Source organism: Cryptotermes secundus, unplaced genomic scaffold (assembly GCF_002891405.2).
Source record: "Cryptotermes secundus unplaced genomic scaffold, Csec_1.0 scaffold708, whole genome shotgun sequence".
Taxonomy (NCBI): domain Eukaryota; kingdom Metazoa; phylum Arthropoda; class Insecta; order Blattodea; family Kalotermitidae; genus Cryptotermes; species Cryptotermes secundus.
In genome coordinates this window covers 1,843,829-1,862,661 of record NW_019726238.1, presented here as the reverse complement: position 1 = coordinate 1,862,661, position 18,833 = coordinate 1,843,829, and the positions used below count along the sequence as shown (strand labels likewise).

At 45.0% G+C, this 18,833-nt stretch overlaps 1 protein-coding gene across 1 annotated transcript in view; it reads right to left on the bottom strand.

The window, feature by feature from the left end:
• The window catches only part of LOC111864099 (microphthalmia-associated transcription factor), a 159,650-nt gene that overhangs the window by 126,201 nt on the left and 14,616 nt on the right, over positions 1–18,833 (bottom strand). The window contains exons 2-3 of the mRNA XM_023851122.2: positions 8,140–8,341; positions 1,739–2,008 (exon numbers count right to left, since the gene is read on the bottom strand). Coding sequence (XP_023706890.1) covers positions 1,739–2,008; positions 8,140–8,341 — 472 coding nt within the window. The remainder of the gene's footprint in view (positions 1–1,738; positions 2,009–8,139; positions 8,342–18,833) is intronic.

Sequence of the window (18,833 nt, the reverse complement as noted above, 5' to 3'; positions counted from 1 at the left end):
AATGTGTGTGACTAAATACAAAGATAAAAGGTACAAGATGGTTAGAAAACAGAAATAAATCCAGATGATAGGCATCAGCTTGGGTAATACTAGGATATGTTCAGGTATAACAGATAAGTTCTACATTATAACAATAGCAGAGCAAGCACGATGTCAGGGCGCAGGACTGGGGAGGTCAACTCGTGTGCACGGATCGTGGGCCGCCCTTACGGGGTGCTCACGGCGATGGCGCCCAGATACCACCGCAGAATTGCCACCTACTTACAACGGGACGGAAAGGATCTATTTTTCAAATTATCGTACAATTTTAATTTTTGAAGTAGTTCTGGATTTATCACTTCGTCTAGCGGGTAGCTGACTAGTCTACGTCTATCCCCAATGCGCTACAGTTTTAAACGGGCTATGAGCCTGCACTGTGATAAGAGATGGGCCACGTCCGTCTCGTTATATTTTGCTTTAGTCACTAATTCCTATTTATCTGGTATTACATTTTCTATTTCAAGCAGGCGCAGAGAGCCGACAAGGGGTGGTCCTAACTAATCATCGTAAAAAATAAGCTTGTTACGAACTATTTCAAGAAGTCTCGGAACTGGACGGATTCTTTGGATAAACTACCTACGCGAAAGAAAATGAATATCAGATTTGGCACTTGGAATGTTACAAATATGTATGTCTGCGATATGACGCAAAGAAAGGAGCACAGTTGAAACGAATGAAATTATGAAAAGCGCCGCACACCGGTCTGAGTCATGATGCTGAAGTCGGCTTCATGCTGTTACTGACAGCTTACGTATCCAGGCTCCCCTGACAAGCTCCGAAGCTGCATATATCAGTTCGGATTATGGTGTTTGATATGGCTTGAACAATTGCACAATGTTAGGCGCATGGAGGGGTTGGCATGATGCTCACCAGTCACTAAACAATTTGGTCACATTTCACATCCTCAAAACAGCCGGCACAACGCAAAGCTATCCGGTACAGATATTTCTGTACTGAAATTTTTTAATAAATGTGTAGAAAATGGCAACATAAAAGATCTTATTCTGTACTGGAAAAGAGTACCTGTTTTTAAGTACTTCTCCAATCACACCAGTATGTACCATACAATGAGTTAAATTGCAATTGGTGTAAATGTCTTCTCTCGTAATTACTGAGCAAGAGTATGTCACAGAAAGGGTAATTTTTCTAAGAGCATTCCTTCCCAGGGACGAATTGTCGCTGTTCAAAAAGGCATTTGGTGAAAAGTGCAAGTTGCTTAGCATCCCAACTGTTCATCAACACAAAGTAAAACAACTTGCGCTCGTGTTTACGGATACAGACCTACAATTAAAAAACAAATATCCCAACTGTTCATCAACACAAAGTGGAACAACTTGCGCTCATGTTTACGGATACAGACCTACAATTAAAAACAAATATCCCAACTGTTCATCAGCACAAAGTAAAACAACTTGCGCTCATGTTTACGGATACAGACCTACAATTAAAAAACAAATATCCCAACTGTTCATCAACACAAAGTGGAACAACTTGCGCTCATGTTTACGGATACAGACCTACAATTAAAAACAAGTATCCCAACTGTTCATCAACACAAAGTAACAACTTGCGCTCGTGTTTACGGATACAGACCTACAATTCAAAACCAATCAATCCATTAACTAAAATTCATGTAACAGATAAAGTACAGCACCTCATCCTTCGACTAGCCTCAAGAAGAACAAAAGCGATTACTCACCTCATCCGTGCTTGTGGCGACGGAGCTGATACTGGGTGAGGCGGCATTCTCTGGACTAGCGCCGACAACATGGTGCTTCTGTAGAGTCACAGTAGCGAGATTCGGGGCGCTCTGAACCTGCACCGCCCCACTAGGGAGGTCAACAGTACAATTAGCACCATTCACACCTACTACGGGCTGCTGGAATGATTCGCTCAAATACTGCCGCACTTGACTCCTCTGTTTCTGAATTACGTGATACCGCGTTGGATTTTCTAGACCCGTCCGCACCTGGAACAGATGTAGAAAGGTCGATGAAATAACATTCTCTGAAAAAAATAAATATATATATAAAACCTTTGGCGCTACAGCCCCAATTTGGGCCCTGGACTACTTTCATGAAACGCTCCGTTTCACTTCGGTTTACTAGATCTTAGATTTTAGACTCCTTGGGCGGGTGATCAGATCGTCGCAAAGCCTCTGCCTGTACATAAACACAGAAAAACGCATACAAACATCCATGCCCTGAGTGAGATTCGAACCCACGATCCCGGCTACCGAGCGAGTGAAGACAGTGCATGCCTTAGACCGCTCGGCTTCTGTGAATATATGGGTAAAAATTATGAATCCGAGAAATGATACAGTGTTCTTGTAGAACGATATGATAGATTCATCAGGTATTAAAGGAAGCGACAGTGACCTATCCCAGCATTCTCTGCAATGAGGCAAACCGCGAAACCCCTCTCTCTGGAGAGGGCGTGCAGCGTGAATGCTACCCTCTCCACCGCGATGTTCGCTGGAATGGACTGGGTTAGTGGACCCACGACTGCCTCTGTGGTCAAGTGGTTCAGTTCAGTTATTCAGTATTAGAGGGGGTGGGTTTCCCCATGCACCGCGACTAGTAGTCTATTGTACGTCCCCTTTTAATTTCTACTGTCGCCATACCCTACCGGTACTGGTGCTCGCTATCTGCACCTTTCTGCCAGCGAGGTCAGCCCTCTTCTGGCAGTGGTACCCGATAACTTCCCCATCTACCGGAGGCATTGGAAACTACTTGGGCGGGAAACTTTTTGCCTAATTTTGCTCAGAGGTCTCCTAGAGACACGAGGATCTTTTACGTGCCATAAATCTACGACACGGGACCCACGGCTTAAAGTCCCTCCTGGAGGACTTGTTCCCTGAATTTTTCCGCCCTTAAAAATTCCTTGAGTCACGAGGTGGGAACGTTACCCCTAGACTACTGAGGCCGCTGGTCAAGTGGTTAGAGTTCCTGGCTACAGATCCAGAGGTCCGGGTTCGATTCCCGGTGTTACCAGATTTAGGCCGCGCCATAGCTCAAGCGGTTAACCGCGGCGGCCCGGGTTCGTTCCAAGGTCTGGTCAACTATTATTAAATTTCCCACCAAACCTTGCTACTATGCACGGGAGACCAGGCTATCAAAGTGATGTGCAATACTGCGGTAAATCCTCTGGATGCGACTGGAATCTTCATTCCCAACCTTCTTCGTAATTAGGCCCTATACGAGTGTGCTATAACTTAATCGTAGGGGCACGCGGTAGCGTAGTTGGTTGAGGCACTGTGCTAAAAGCCGGAAAGTCGCGGGTTCAGGTCCCGATGAGGTCACTGGATTTTTTTAATTGACCTAATCCTTCCAGCCGCACTATGGCCCTGGGGTCGACTAAGTCTCTAACTGAAAAGAGTACCAGGAATATTCTTGGGGGTAAAGGGCGACCGGCGCGTAAGGCTGACAATCTCACCGCCATCTGTGAGCCGATTGCCTAGAAAATGTGGGAACCTTAACATCTCAGAACCCTATGCACCTCCAAGGCCTATTACAGGGATACTTTTACTTTTTATAAACTAAAATCTAATATCCGTGGTTTTAGTCCACAAGCGAACTACTTTCCATAACTTATTCGTAAATGTCACTTCTTCAGAGTGGTGGATACTAAACACTGTGACACGGACAAGGAAAGCAACCACTAATAGCACTAAGCACTAATATTTATTCTACTGCTAAATTTGTTTTAAAAACCCTACAGCACTTGTCATCAGAAACACACAAACAACGAAAAACCATTGCAGGTGCTGCTATGTCTATGTGTCTCTACACAAGTTCAAGCTGGGAGTATTTCCGATCACACGTGAGATCTGTCGCCATGACAGTCACATCCTCGTGGTGGGATGGATTCTGATACAAAAGAGTTCATGGAGGTACAGACTTCTGTTTTAGGCATTCTGCATTATTACATGTTGTGGTCTTTTGGGTTGTGACAACGTGTCACGTTGGTTCATGCGTACTAACATTTCGGAGGCATATACTGCCTCCATATTCACTTCATAACTGAAGATAGAGGGCATATCTTCCTCCGAAACGTCGATATACTACGCCATATCATAGGAGACCACAATATGAACCTTCACTAGCGTGAAAAACTCGGATCTTACCCCTAAGTAAAATTTTTACAATTCGAAAGGGCTTCCAGCTGCTGCAAAGTCACCGACCCTCTAGACAGAAATAAATGTCCTTGCAGTTATAAATAATTTCACTCTTACTTTATGTGCAGACCCATCTCCCGTTATTCCCTGAGCTATTTCAAAATCACGATGTTTCCTGTGCAAGTGTAAGACAAAATGTTCTTTCTTCGAGCTTTTGATGGATTGTTTTGGCGTAGTGACATGCGCTTTGATGTTTAATGGTATTGAATAGAGTTTATTTCGTTGTAAATCGGTATACCCATATGTCCAGTTGCTACAAATTTAAAACGTAACTATTACAAAACAGCGTTAACAGTATTCAGTATTGTACGTATATTAGCCTACAAGTGGGAAATCGAGTTCAGATTCAACGAACAAGCCTCTCTTTCACAACTTCATCCTTCACTCCCTTCATTCTATTAATTTATCACTTTCATTCTTCATCTTGTTCTCTCCCTCTCTCCATTAAAATAGTTTATTAAGTAACATTTCACCATTCAGGTGACACAGTTTTGAACACACAGCTGCGACCCGTGTTACTGCGTGAAAACTATTACGCGAGAAAGACACACAACACGACACACACACACTCTACTCCTACATATTGTGACATATTTACTCAAGGCAAGAACTGTGAAGCCAGCACAAACAGCCGTTACCAGGAACGGCTCTGAAAACACGCCAGTTGCTAGGCAACAACTTCGTAACACGCAACATTCGAGTAACTGGAAAGCGGTATTCTCTACGCGGTTCGGGCCGATAGCTACGTGATGCAACAACAGACGAACTGTTTGGTGTTTTCTATGCGGTTCGTGCCGAGGTTACATAAGGAGTCGGTTGTGCGTTTGGGCGTCACACATCAACAAACCCGCAAGTCTGACAGTAACAGAAATCTAGTCTTGGGCCCCAGATGCAGCTTGACACCAAGACAGACTGGTCGACTGACCGGCGGTCGTAATATGACTGTGACCCTGACTTTCTGAGCTAGTTCGCCAGTTGGACACGGAGGCCGAGGACGCTACAGAGTTGGGAGCCGCTACCAAGCAGAGCACTGAAGACCGTGACCGAGGACACTAGTCTGTGTGACTGTGAACTGTAAAGTGTGGTCACGAGTTGTGTTTAAGAGTTTAATAAATCAAATTACCAATCGAAATCACGTCTATAGTCACTCCATCACATGACAATATACTGTCACGTGTATTAGTGACCTGTAGACGGGGTATGGATTGGTGAACAGGTTTATTGGGTACACACAAGTCGTAAATACAAGTATTTATAAAACCCCAAAGATTACTGTCATTATAACATAAAATAAAGTCTTCAAATCAGACGTAAAGGCTTCTAATTTTTCTTCAGCAATGCTCTTGGAGCTCATGGCTCCCAGTTCAAATTCTCTAATCCTACTGAGTCGGCTAGTCTGTCTTGGAATAAAGCACCCGTCTGGGGCTTACAACCAGATTTTTATTACTGTCAGTTGCGTGTTTGTTGATGTGAGGCGTTCTCTCTGACAAGAGGATAGGTCTGTCGTTTACAACTGCTGCTAGCTCTCGCCAGCGCAGTCATTCTCGGGTCCGAGTCCCTTGGTACTAACGACCATATTTTACTGTCTCAAATTTGAGACTTCCCCTTTCGTCACTTCCTACGACTCGCAGGGCTACGGTGGAGGTATTAGACCCCGCCTCAATATGGAAGCTGACTGACTTCTGATTAACGACTGGACAGCTCTCCTTACATAGCGGCAGCACGACCACATAGAAACCCTCTTCTACAGGCTTGTAGAGACGTGTCACCACGCAACTGCCTAGCAACCAGTCTCGGCGCACATTGTTGTACGTGTTACCCAGCAACGGACGCCTATTCTTGTTGGCAGCGTAACACTCGGGAACGTGTTTAGCTTACCGCTACTTAGAAATACGTCACAATACATATATATTTTCACAATGTTACATAAGATATTGCATCTGGAATCAAATCAATCCATGCTTATATATGAAAACAGAGCAGCTCTTTCAAAGTACCAGTAACAAAAACAGTTTATGTAAGATGGCAGACTTCGTTCTCTTCTGTCGTACACAAATCGGTCTGGTATAATACTGCAAACTTGGCAAGGCCCTAACAATCTCTTGATCAAGAATGTAAAAATCAAATCTCATTACACAGTTCCCATTGCATGCCTCTTAAAATACCAACTACAGTTCTGAAGAACTGCGCCATTGGGGGAGCATGCAGGTATTCTATTGATATTTTGGACCATGTGCAATCTCCCACGTTTTTCACACCACAACGTTTCGTAAATCGGCTCTTTCCGTCAAGTGACTACCTAACACAGCTTCGCAGAGCTAGACTGGAACCCTGGAAACCAGGCCTGGAGACTACCTAACAGAGCCCGGCAAAGCCAGTCTGAAACCCTTGAAACAAGGCCTACAGACTACCTAAAAGCTCCGCAGAGCTAGTCTGAAAACCTCGAAACCAGGCGCGGAGACTACCTAACAGAGCCCGGCAAAGCCAGTCTGAAACCCTTGAAACAAGGCCTACAGACTACCTAAAAGCTCCGCAGAGCTAGTCTGAAAACCTCGAAACCAGGCGCGGAGACTACCTAACAGAGCCCGGCAAAGCCAGTCTGAAACCCTTGAAACAAGGCCTACAGACTACCTAAAAGCTCCGCAGAGCTAGTCTGAAAACCTCGAAACCGGGCGGGGAGACTACCTAACAGAGCCCGGCAAAGCCAGTCTGAAACCCTTGAAACAAGGCCTACAGACTACCTAAAAGCTCCGCAGAGCTAGTCTGAAAACCTCGAAACCGGGCGGGGAGACTACCTAACAGAGCCCGGCAAAGCCAGTCTGAAACCCTTGAAACAAGGCCTACAGACTACCTAAAAGCTCCGCAGAGCTAGTCTGAAAACCTCGAAACCGGGCGGGGAGACTACCTAACAGAGCCCGGCAAAGCCAGTCTGAAACCCTTGAAACAAGGCCTACAGACTACCTAAAAGCTCCGCAGAGCTAGTCTGAAAACCTCGAAACCGGGCGGGGAGACTACCTAACAGAGCCCGGCAAAGCCAGTCTGAAACCCTTGAAACAAGGCCTACAGACTACCTAAAAGCTCCGCAGAGCTAGTCTGAAAACCTCGAAACCAGGCGCGGAGACTACCTAACAGAGCCCGGCAAAGCCAGTCTGAAACCCTTGAAACAAGGCCTGGAGACAACCTAACACAGCTTCGCAGAGCTAGTCTGAAAACCTCAAAAGCGGGCGTGGAGACTACCTAACAGAGCCCGGTAAAGCCAGTCTGAAACCATTGAAACAAGGCCTGGAGACAACCCAACACAGCTTCGCAGAGCTAGTCTGAAAACCTCGAAACCAGGCGCGGAGACTACCTAACAGAGCCCGGCAAAGCCAGTCTGAAACCCTTGAAACAAGGCCTGGAGACAACCTAACACAGCTTCGCAGAGCTAGTCTGAAAACCTCAAAAGCGGGCGTGGAGACTACCTAACAGAGCCCGGTAAAGCCAGTCTGAAACCATTGAAACAAGGCCTGGAGACAACCCAACACAGCTTCGCAGAGCTAGTCTGAAAACCTCGAAACCGAGCGGGGAGACTACCTAACAGAGCCCGGCAAAGCCAGTCTGAAACCCTTGAAACAAGGCCTACAGAGTACCTAAAAGCTTCGCAGAGCTAGTCTGAAAACCTCGAAACCAGGCGCGAAGACTACCTAACAGAGCCCGGTAAAGCCAGTCTGAAACCGTGGACTCCGTGCATTAACAGAATCTCTGTCAAGGCGCCCACAAGAGGAAATTTTACTTTCATCTCTNAAAAAAAAAAAAAAAAAAAAAAAAAAAGCAGCTTCTGACACGGTGGAAGAAACGTGACGGATGGCTAACGTGTACAGCAACAGTCAGAAAGTTGTTCCATACATCATCGCCAGAAACCTTCGGGTTAAGCAGGTACTTACTTGCAAAACTTGTGGAGGTACATCGACGCTCTGAATACTGACAGGCACCTTCAGGGCTGGAGTAAGCGACGGAGCTCGACGCTCCAGTTGCTGCTGCTTCAGTTCTGCCTCCCGACGTTCTTGCTGCTGTAGCTGTTCTCTCATCAACTGTAGCTTCAGTTGAGTGCGAGACGTCGGAGTGGCCGTTTTGAATGTTGGTGGACTGTTCAGAAACGAAAATAAAGCTGTTGTAGTCATGTTCTTTCATTGGGGATGTCTGCATGTATAAGACACAAATTCGAGTCATTACACTACCTGAAACCAGTCTGCAACTGCAGATACGGGTTTACAGGTACAAAGGTCATGCTTATGTACACTTATAGTTCTGTGCGTGAATTGAGAGCCAACAGTACAACTCGGGTCAGGGAAAGAATGAACAAGGTTGGTGGGAGTTAACGTTTGTCGCCTGCTGCCCCACTCTATCTACATTGCGCACCTCCCCTCTTATCACACCAACAGCAAACCAATCATGAAGAGAGAGAGAGAGAGAGAGATGGGAGAGAGCCGGTGAACGGAACCAAAGACAGAATACAAGTTAACAAATGCAGGCAGTAAGGAAAGGCACACATGGGGAGGTAGCTGCTAGGCAGATGGGTAGGGGAAATTTGTGTTCATTCTCTCACTGACACGAGTATAGATATAACAGTTTCTGCACCTTTGTTGTTTAGCCTACTATTTGCCAAACACTAGAACCTGTTTTTTTGGCAGCAACTAAACAGATTCAGAATTTTTCAGTATTATTATTATTATTATTATAATTGACCACCTCTGTGTTCTTGTGGTCAAAGTTCCTGGCTATAGATTCTGAGGTCCAGGTTCCATTCCCGGCACTACCAGATTTTCTGAGAAGTAGTTGATCTGGAACGGGGTCCACTCAGCCTCGTGAGGATAATTGAGGAGCTATTTGAAGGAAATAGCGGCTCCGGTCTAGAAAACCGAAATTAACGGCCGTGGGGGTTTCATTGCGCTGACCACGCGACACCCTCTATCCACTAAAGTTGGCACTAGCTTCGCCAACAAGCGGCGGTCGCTCGATCGGTATAGTTCGCTTGCGGACTAAAACCACGGAGTTTCTTTCTTCTTTGATTAGACAATAATCCCTGTCATGAGATAATAGATAAACCACATGCTCGCAAACACAACTTCCAAAGTGAGATTTACACCGCTGTGCTGTCCTGACATTTCCCTCATTCGTAACTTGGAACACTATCAGAAGAAACACTTTATGCTACGTATTAGACCTCGTGTCTACAATTATATTACAACCAAGGGCTGCAGAGCCAGATAATAATAATAATTCGATTCAATTCAATTCGTGTTTACTTACGTGCAAACTTAACAGCACAGTAGCCAATTATAAAGTTAGCACGGGTATAATAATAATAATAATGTGGGATAATTCACAACAAAATTATAATATAACCACGTTACCCCACACATGATTCTGTGTCAATCCCATGCTTAGGTAAGTATTACGCATTAGCAGTGCCCCTTGATGTGTGTATTCTTACAAGAGACACGGATCCTGAATTCAATTCTGGTGACTGAAGACCTCTCCGTGATGACCGTGAAACAATGAACCGTGTAATTCCTCGAAAAGCGCGTTCGTACAACGTCGAACAATACGCCAGCCTCTTAAGTAGGTAAACATGTTCTGATCAATGAGTCACTACTCAAGATCGCTTGAGAACTGACAATATTGGCAATACCGACATCCAAGCCGGAAATAAGAAGTTGAAACGACGACTGGAAGTGACGAATGCTGTCGCAATGTGGCTAATAGCCAAAACTCACCTTGCAAAGACTTCACCGCGTCATAACTCAGAAGACCATAACTGTCGTGAAACATATCTTAGCATAGTTCATACTGAGTGTGCACTGTTATCTCAAGTGGCGAAGTGTCGAAAATTATTATTATTAAACAAAAACAAAACAAACTCCGTGGTTTTTGTCGGCAAGCGAACTATATCGACCGAGAGACCTCCGCTTGCCGGCGAGGATAGTGCCAACTTTAGCGGATAGAAGGTGTCGCGTGGTCAGCGCAACGGATCCTCACGGCAGTTAATTTCGGTTTTCTAGACCGGAGCCGCTTCTCAATTATCCTCACGAGGCTGAGTGGACCCCGTTCCAGACTCACTATTTCTAAGAAAATTTGGTAGCTCCGGGAATCGAACCCGGACTTCTGGAACTCTGACTACTAGAACACAGAGGCGGTCTAACGCTTAAGACATTTCGTTTAAAATTAATAAACGGAAATTTGGCGTCTTTGAGAACAAGAAAACAATTATATAATTATTTCGGCAGCAGCCAATGTACTAAGAAGAACCAATCTGTATCCACAGACGAAACCGGACGGTATATCTATGCCTAATCTCATGAAGCGATTACACATTACTTCAAGGTAAACAGGACTTCGGACCTAATAAGAACGGTTTATTTCTTCGTGGTTCAAACAACGACGCTAGCAATATCATGAACCTCATAGCGTCGAACTGTAGGATAATTAGTGAACGAACTGGAAACAATGAGGCAGGGCGCTACCGGGGCTTAAACTGAGGCATAATCTGCTACAACGAACTTCAGTCAGACGATCTGTCACAAATGCTATCCGGCCAAGCGTGACGTCCCGAAATGAATGCTTTACTCATTACTCAGGAGGACACGTGGCAAAATTGGGCTGCTTATAATTCGAGAGAGGTGCGTTGCTTATGAGGGGTCTGTGAGAACCGTCAATCCTGCATATGCTGCTTATATTTGCTAGAACGGGACTGGGCACTGCGGCTCAAGCGGTAAGGCTTCTTCTGACTTGTATTCGAAAGGTGCTCGGTTGGAATCTGCGCATACATCAATTATACTGCCTACAGACAATGCCGGGACAATGCACTCCATTAGGCCACGACCGCTTCCTTCCTCATCCTTTCCAATTCATTCGACGTCATGCAGTATAGTATGACTGTTAGCGGCCTCCGTAGTCTAGGGGTAAAGTTCCCACCTCATGACTCAAGGTACGCGGGTTCAAACCCGGCGGAGGTCGTGGAATTTTTAAGGGCGGAAAAATTCAGGGAACAAGTCCTCCGAGAGGGACTTTAAGCCGTGGGTCCCTTGTCGTAGATTTACGGCACATAAAAGTTCCTCATGTCTCTAGAAGACCTCTGAGCAAAATTAGGCTAGTTTCCAATGCCTCTGGTAGATGGGGGAAGTATCGAGGTACAGAGGGCCGACCTCGTTGGCTGAACGGGGCTGACAGTACGCACCAGTACCAGTAGGGTATGGCGACTGGTAGAATATCAAAGGGGGGCGGACAATAGACTATTAGTCGCGGTGCATAGGGTAGCCCACCCCCTCCAATAATAATAATAATAATAATAATAATAATAGCATGACTGATAAAGGCAACGTTGTATCTGTGCTTAACTAATTAATGAAGGCGTATGGGGGAGTGGATGTACAGATCCAAATTTTCTTGACCTCGGCACTAGCTGGAATGGTCAGCTTCAAGCCCCGGTCGCTTTACCCCTGGGGAAAAATCCCCCAGTACCCATAGTATAGATTGGGTGAACCCCAGGGCAGGTACGGATGACGTGGTGAAGAGAAAATTCTTGACCTAACCGGGACTCGAAATGCGACCTGCTCGTTGGTCCGGCCTGTGGCCAGTCGCTATACCGACTGCGCTATCCGCGCTCCTTCAGTATCACTGATTAAGTAAACTACAAATAAACAGAAAACGTAAGATGTTCAGCTCTCCTCGGGCACCCCACATATTTTCGTTACATCTGTAAAACTGAGGAAAGTTACTGCAGTTGTTTAACATTTACAATTTAACTTTTTAAGCATGTCAAATTCATGAACAATGTAATGACGTAATTTCAAGGTTATGTTTATATTTTTAGCAATATTAAAACCAGTAGCTTCCACGAAGGTTACGTGAGAGCAAAGATATTTTCAGGCAGCCTGGCGAACCGTGATGCACTGGAGCGATACCTCCCGGGAGATGACTGTATACTTTTACACGTACAATCCCGGAGCAGGCACTCTCCAGTTCTGGACGAAACGTGTGCCCCAAAGCTACGATTTTCCGGGCAAAAAAAGAACGGGGTATAGAATTTCACTTTTGCCAACAACCGCCTTTATGAAATGCCACCTGTTAATGGAGAAATCACAGCAGTTTCTAATGACTTTGACAATTCAGCCCAAAGACTTCCAAGTTCACTAACGATTTGTAAATCACTCCTCTGTAATTATAATATATATATAATATAAATTAAATTGTGTGTACGCTAAATCAACTCTACTAATTTTATGTCCATAGCAATGGTTCTTACAAAGTATCTACTCAAATAGTCTGCAGGCACCTACATAGAAATGTAAATATATCTCTGTGCTTAATTAACTGAGTAATTATACACTACGCCATGAAAACGTACGGGGGAGTGGAGGTACAGCGCCATCATCTGACCACGGCTCTCGATGGAGGTGAGTGGTAAGTTTCATGCCACGACCGATTAACCCCGGGTACCCACCGTATAGGAGGCTGGGCGCACCATACAGCCGATCTGGAATAGGTTAATAAGAGAAAATACTTGCCCTGCAGGGAATCGAACACCGGCCGACCAGCTGGACCAACTGAGCTATGCAACTATATAAACCCCGTGGCCTGTAGTCCGCAAGGTAACTATACCGACGTGGTCAGCGCAACGGATCCCAACGGCAGTTAATTTCGGTTTTCTAAACCGAAGCCANCGTAGATTTACGGCACATAAAAGTTCCTCATGTCTCTAGAAGACCTCTGAGCAAAATTAGGCTAGTTTCCAATGCCTCTGGTAGATGGGGGAAGTATCGAGGTACAGAGGGCCGACCTCGTTGGCTGAACGGGGCTGACAGTACGCACCAGTACCAGTAGGGTATGGCGACTGGTAGAATATCAAAGGGGGGCGGACAATAGACTATTAGTCGCGGTGCATAGGGTAGCCCACCCCCTCCAATAATAATAATAATAATAATAATAATAATAGCATGACTGATAAAGGCAACGTTGTATCTGTGCTTAACTAATTAATGAAGGCGTATGGGGGAGTGGATGTACAGATCCAAATTTTCTTGACCTCGGCACTAGCTGGAATGGTCAGCTTCAAGCCCCGGTCGCTTTACCCCTGGGGAAAAATCCCCCTGTACCCATAGTATAGATTGGGTGAACCCCAGGGCAGGTACGGATGACGTGGTGAAGAGAAAATTCTTGACCTAACCGGGACTCGAAATGCGACCTGCTCGTTGGTCCGGCCTGTGGCCAGTCGCTATACCGACTGCGCTATCCGCGCTCCTTCAGTATCACTGATTAAGTAAACTACAAATAAACAGAAAACGTAAGATGTTCAGCTCTCCTCGGGCACCCCACATATTTTCGTTACATCTGTAAAACTGAGGAAAGTTACTGCAGTTGTTTAACATTTACAATTTAACTTTTTAAGCATGTCAAATTCATGAACAATGTAATGACGTAATTTCAAGGTTATGTTTATATTTTTAGCAATATTAAAACCAGTAGCTTCCACGAAGGTTACGTGAGAGCAAAGATATTTTCAGGCAGCCTGGCGAACCGTGATGCACTGGAGCGATACCTCCCGGGAGATGACTGTATACTTTTACACGTACAATCCCGGAGCAGGCACTCTCCAGTTCTGGACGAAACGTGTGCCCCAAAGCTACGATTTTCCGGGCAAAAAAAGAACGGGGTATAGAATTTCACTTTTGCCAACAACCGCCTTTATGAAATGCCACCTGTTAATGGAGAAATCACAGCAGTTTCTAATGACTTTGACAATTCAGCCCAAAGACTTCCAAGTTCACTAACGATTTGTAAATCACTCCTCTGTAATTATAATATATATATAATATAAATTAAATTGTGTGTACGCTAAATCAACTCTACTAATTTTATGTCCATAGCAATGGTTCTTACAAAGTATCTACTCAAATAGTCTGCAGGCACCTACATAGAAATGTAAATATATCTCTGTGCTTAATTAACTGAGTAATTATACACTACGCCATGAAAACGTACGGGGGAGTGGAGGTACAGCGCCATCATCTGACCACGGCTCTCGATGGAGGTGAGTGGTAAGTTTCATGCCACGACCGATTAACCCCGGGTACCCACCGTATAGGAGGCTGGGCGCACCATACAGCCGATCTGGAATAGGTTAATAAGAGAAAATACTTGCCCTGCAGGGAATCGAACACCGGCCGACCAGCTGGACCAACTGAGCTATGCAACTATATAAACCCCGTGGCCTGTAGTCCGCAAGGTAACTATACCGACGTGGTCAGCGCAACGGATCCCAACGGCAGTTAATTTCGGTTTTCTAAACCGAAGCCACTATTTACTTGAAATATCTCCTTAATTATCCTCACGAGGCTGAGTGGACCCCGTTCCAAATCCGCTACTTCTCAGCGCCAGGAATCGAACCCAGGACCTCTGGATCTGTAGCCAGGAACTCTGACCACTAGGCCACAGACTCGGTCATTAAATAAACTGCAAACAAATCATACTTGTTTCGCTTATGGTTTATTTAACGGCGCTGTGGTAACACATTTAACGGAAAATAACAGCAATGACGTTACACTAATGCCTTCATATAGGCCTATGTAATAACGAACATACTGTCACGTGTATGATGGTACGCGTGATGAAACTGACGGGCTCTAGTTCGGATGATTGGACTTATCAGCATTTCGTCTGCAAGTTCTCTTCATCATACTCAATATAGCTATCTCTGATTTACACAATTTACAGTACGGCGCCACATCCCAGAAGATGGCATTCTTCACAGTCACCGCCGTGAAAAGCTCATACAGTATCTTAATAGAGTAATGTTACTTCTGGTTTCCTCAAAACTGGCATAATTTCTTGACTATCTGGGCCTTGTTAGCTTCTGAAGAAAGACTTTTCTTCATCGAATTCGTTATTTAGTTTTGTGTGTGTGTGTGTGTGTGTGTGTGTGTGTAAGGGTGGGCCACAGAAATGTTGCCCTTGAACCGCGACCATCACCGATCTATTGTGTTTCCCCTGTATTTTTTTTTCTTGGCACTACAGCCCCAGTGGGCCTAGGCCTACCTCCATGAACTTCTCCGTTCACTTCGGTTTTTCTAGATCTTACACATTCGGTAGGACTCCTTGGGCGGGTGATCAGCTCGTCGCAAGGCCTCTACCTGTACACAAACACTGAAAAACGCACACACACAAACTAAACATCCATGCCCTGAGTGGGATTCGAACCCACGATCCCGGTTTCCAAGCGAGCGAAGACAGTACATGCCTTAGACCGCTCGGCTACTGTGACCGGCAGTGTATAAGAATAATATATAAGAATTCAGTTCGTACCTCACAGGAAACAGATCCGAACCCACGATCCCGGTCTCCAAGCGAGCGAAGACAGTGCATGCCTTAGACCGCTCGGCTACTGTGACCGGCTCCTCTGTAATTAACCCTTTATTAATCCTACACTTCGGATGAAGTGTAGGACACTAGTTATGGGAGCGTCATAATAGTCACTTGGTTCCATCGTTATTTAGTTAGTGTTTTTGTTACAAGATCGGTCGGTTGGTTAGTTAAGAGTCCCATCTCAATTCGAAGTACAATAAGTTATCATTCACATTCACCCTTCCTTCTCGTCATCTAACACTCAACGCCCAACATCTGTGCTAGAAACATTGTAGCAAACACTATACACAAGACACTGCACGGAACTTATCTCTAAGAAAATAACAAAAAGGTATATTTACTGAATATCATTTCTTTAAACGCAGTAAGTCTACAATGAAGAGCGCTATTCTAAATGTCACAGGAAGGCAGTATCACACAGATAAGAGTAGAGGAACATGACCTCCAAGCAGGAAAAAACACGTTCCAGGATTCCCCGTTCTTACTTCAATGATCTCCATGCGTTCAAATTAATACAACAGCGTGCTGGATGCTGGAGACACCAACTGCCACAAAAATAAGTAGGAAGAAGTGGATATGTCACAAAACCATGGTATGGATGGAAGCGTGAAGTTGAAATATAATTTTTCCCTATAATACTTATAATCTGCAATAAATGTGTATGTTCAATAAGTACTGGCACGTGAATGGGCTATGCCCAATGGAGTAACTATATACTCGTTTTTTGTTCAGTTAGGTATCATTTTAATTCTTGTATTGAGGTTTTACTCAGGTCTGTCTGGTAGAGTTATAACGGTGTTATCTTTTCAGTCTTTGTGTAGTTTCGCTATTGTTTAGTAGGTTCACTGCTAGTGCATTGGTGTGGTTTTCTAATTTTGTTAAGTATTTGTTACTTCACTGAGCACTGCGTTCATTTGTAGATCTTCATGGATCCTGTGGTTGTTATGTGCCAAGGTGCGTTCAGAATGGATCGGAGAGTTTTGGATTGAAAGCGCTGGAAGATTTCGATGTTGGACTTGGAGGCTGTCCCCCACAGCTGAATTCCATATATCCATATGGCTGACTTGTTGAAACCTCAGCAGGGTATTAAAAATTACGCGCACATCTTTCTACTCTGCAACAAGTATCAGCGTTAGTACGAGTACAACGAAACACGTCTAGGCTTTTAAACACGTGCCCTGTTGTTCAAGACACGTATTTGTATTTGTAATTGTATAAACAAACAAAAACAAAACAGACTCCGTGGTCTAAGTCCGTAAGAGAACTATACCGACAGAGTGACCGCCGCTTGTCGGCGAAGTTAGTGCCAACTTTAGCGGACAGAGGGTTCGCGTGGTCAGCGCAACGAATCCCCACGGTCGTTAATCTAGTTTTTCTAGACCGAAGCCGCTATTTCCTTGAAATATTTCACCCCTCTTCGGTCCAAATATTCTCCTCAGCATCCTGTTCTCAAACACCCTCTGTCTATGTACTTCCCTTCGTGACAACGTTTCATGCTCATGTACAGCCAAAAATGCGGTTTTCTATATATTAATCTCTACGCGTTTAGACAGCAGACCAGAAGACAAAAGATTCTTATCTGCACGATATAAAAAATACAATTTTCAAAGGACCTCTTTCTTATCTTTATGTTATGGCTTCCCCCGCATTCTGGTGACAAGTTATCAACATACACTTAGTTTTCTCTATGTTTGCTTCTAGGCCGACCTCCTTACTGGCGTGTTACAGCGTTTCTAGCTTACTTTCCTTATTCTGAGAAAAAAAGTAGGATCATTTGATCACCATGCTGTCTGTGACTCACCTCTATCAACTTTTGAATGCCTACACCAAACTTTATGATCCCTCCCATCAATCTGTGTCTGTATGTGTATCCCCCTAACGCTGCTAGGCAACGGCTCGGTAAAAACGTTACCGCTGCAACGAATAAACATACAACAAGAACTGTAGTGCGCGTCGTTTCCTATTAGCTCCATGTCGTATCAAAGGAAAGGGGGCCATTTCCTATAACTTCTTGATTCTTGGTGGCATTTACGTTATCTACCAACAGGTTTACATCATCAGCGTAGACCAAAAGCTGTGGGAATTTATTAATGTAAAAATTCAATCTGGGAAAGTCTGTCAGCAACGATGACAGGGAGAGAGACCTCTTGTTCTTAACACTCTACAAAAAAGGAATTATGCTCACGGAAGATGCATGCTTTTGGAAGATATATTAGCATACCACTGCCGGTCACGGTAGCCGAGCGGTCTAAGGCATGTACTGTCTTCGCTCGCTTGGAAACCGGGATCGTGGGTTCGAATCCCACTCAGGGCATGGATGTTTGTGTGCGTTTTTCTGTATATGTGTACAGGTAGAGGCCTTGCGACGAGCTGATCACCCGCCCAAGGAGTCCTACCGTATGTGTAAGATCGAGAAAAACCGAACTGAACGGAGTTCATGGAGGTAGGCCTAGGCCCACTGGGGCTGTAGTGCCAAGGGGGGAAAAAATTAGCATACCACTAATTTAAAACACTACACTGAGCTGCAATAGTGTCACAACCACGCCCGAATTCCGAGCGTCCACGCTATTAATGACTGCAAGATACTATTATACAGGTTGTGATGCCGGTCACGGTAGCCGAGCGGTCTAAGGCATGCACTGTCTTCGCTCGCTCGGAAGTCGGGATCGTGGGTTCGAATCTCACTCAGGGCATGGATGTTGGGTGTGCGTTTTTCTGTGTTTGTGTACAGGTAGAGGCCTTGCGACGAGCTGATCACCCGCCCAAGGAGTCCTACCGAATGTCTAAGATCTAGTAAACCGAAGTGAACGGAGAGTTTCGTGGAGGTAGGCCTAGGCCCAAACTGGGGCTGTAGCGCCAAAGGAAAAATACAGGTTGAGATGGTCTCAAACAGCATAACATTCCTGCTACAGTCTGTAAAATCGGACAATTCAAAAGTAGAAGGGCGTAACACAGAGGACGGCGACATACAGACTTCCCTTAAGAAAAGACAGCATGACGCAAAGAGCCTGGGGAGAATTAGAACCCGCGACCACCGTCGTGCTGTTAAAAAACACTGAGCCATGAAAGTCAATATGGCATTGACACGGGTTAACCTTCTGCACTCATTTATCTAAAAAAAAATCTTCCACGACGCTGACATCTGGAATAACAGATACCTAACAATTTATCGCCCTCAGTGACAGGCAAGCATATAGGCCTAAGGGACACAACAGCT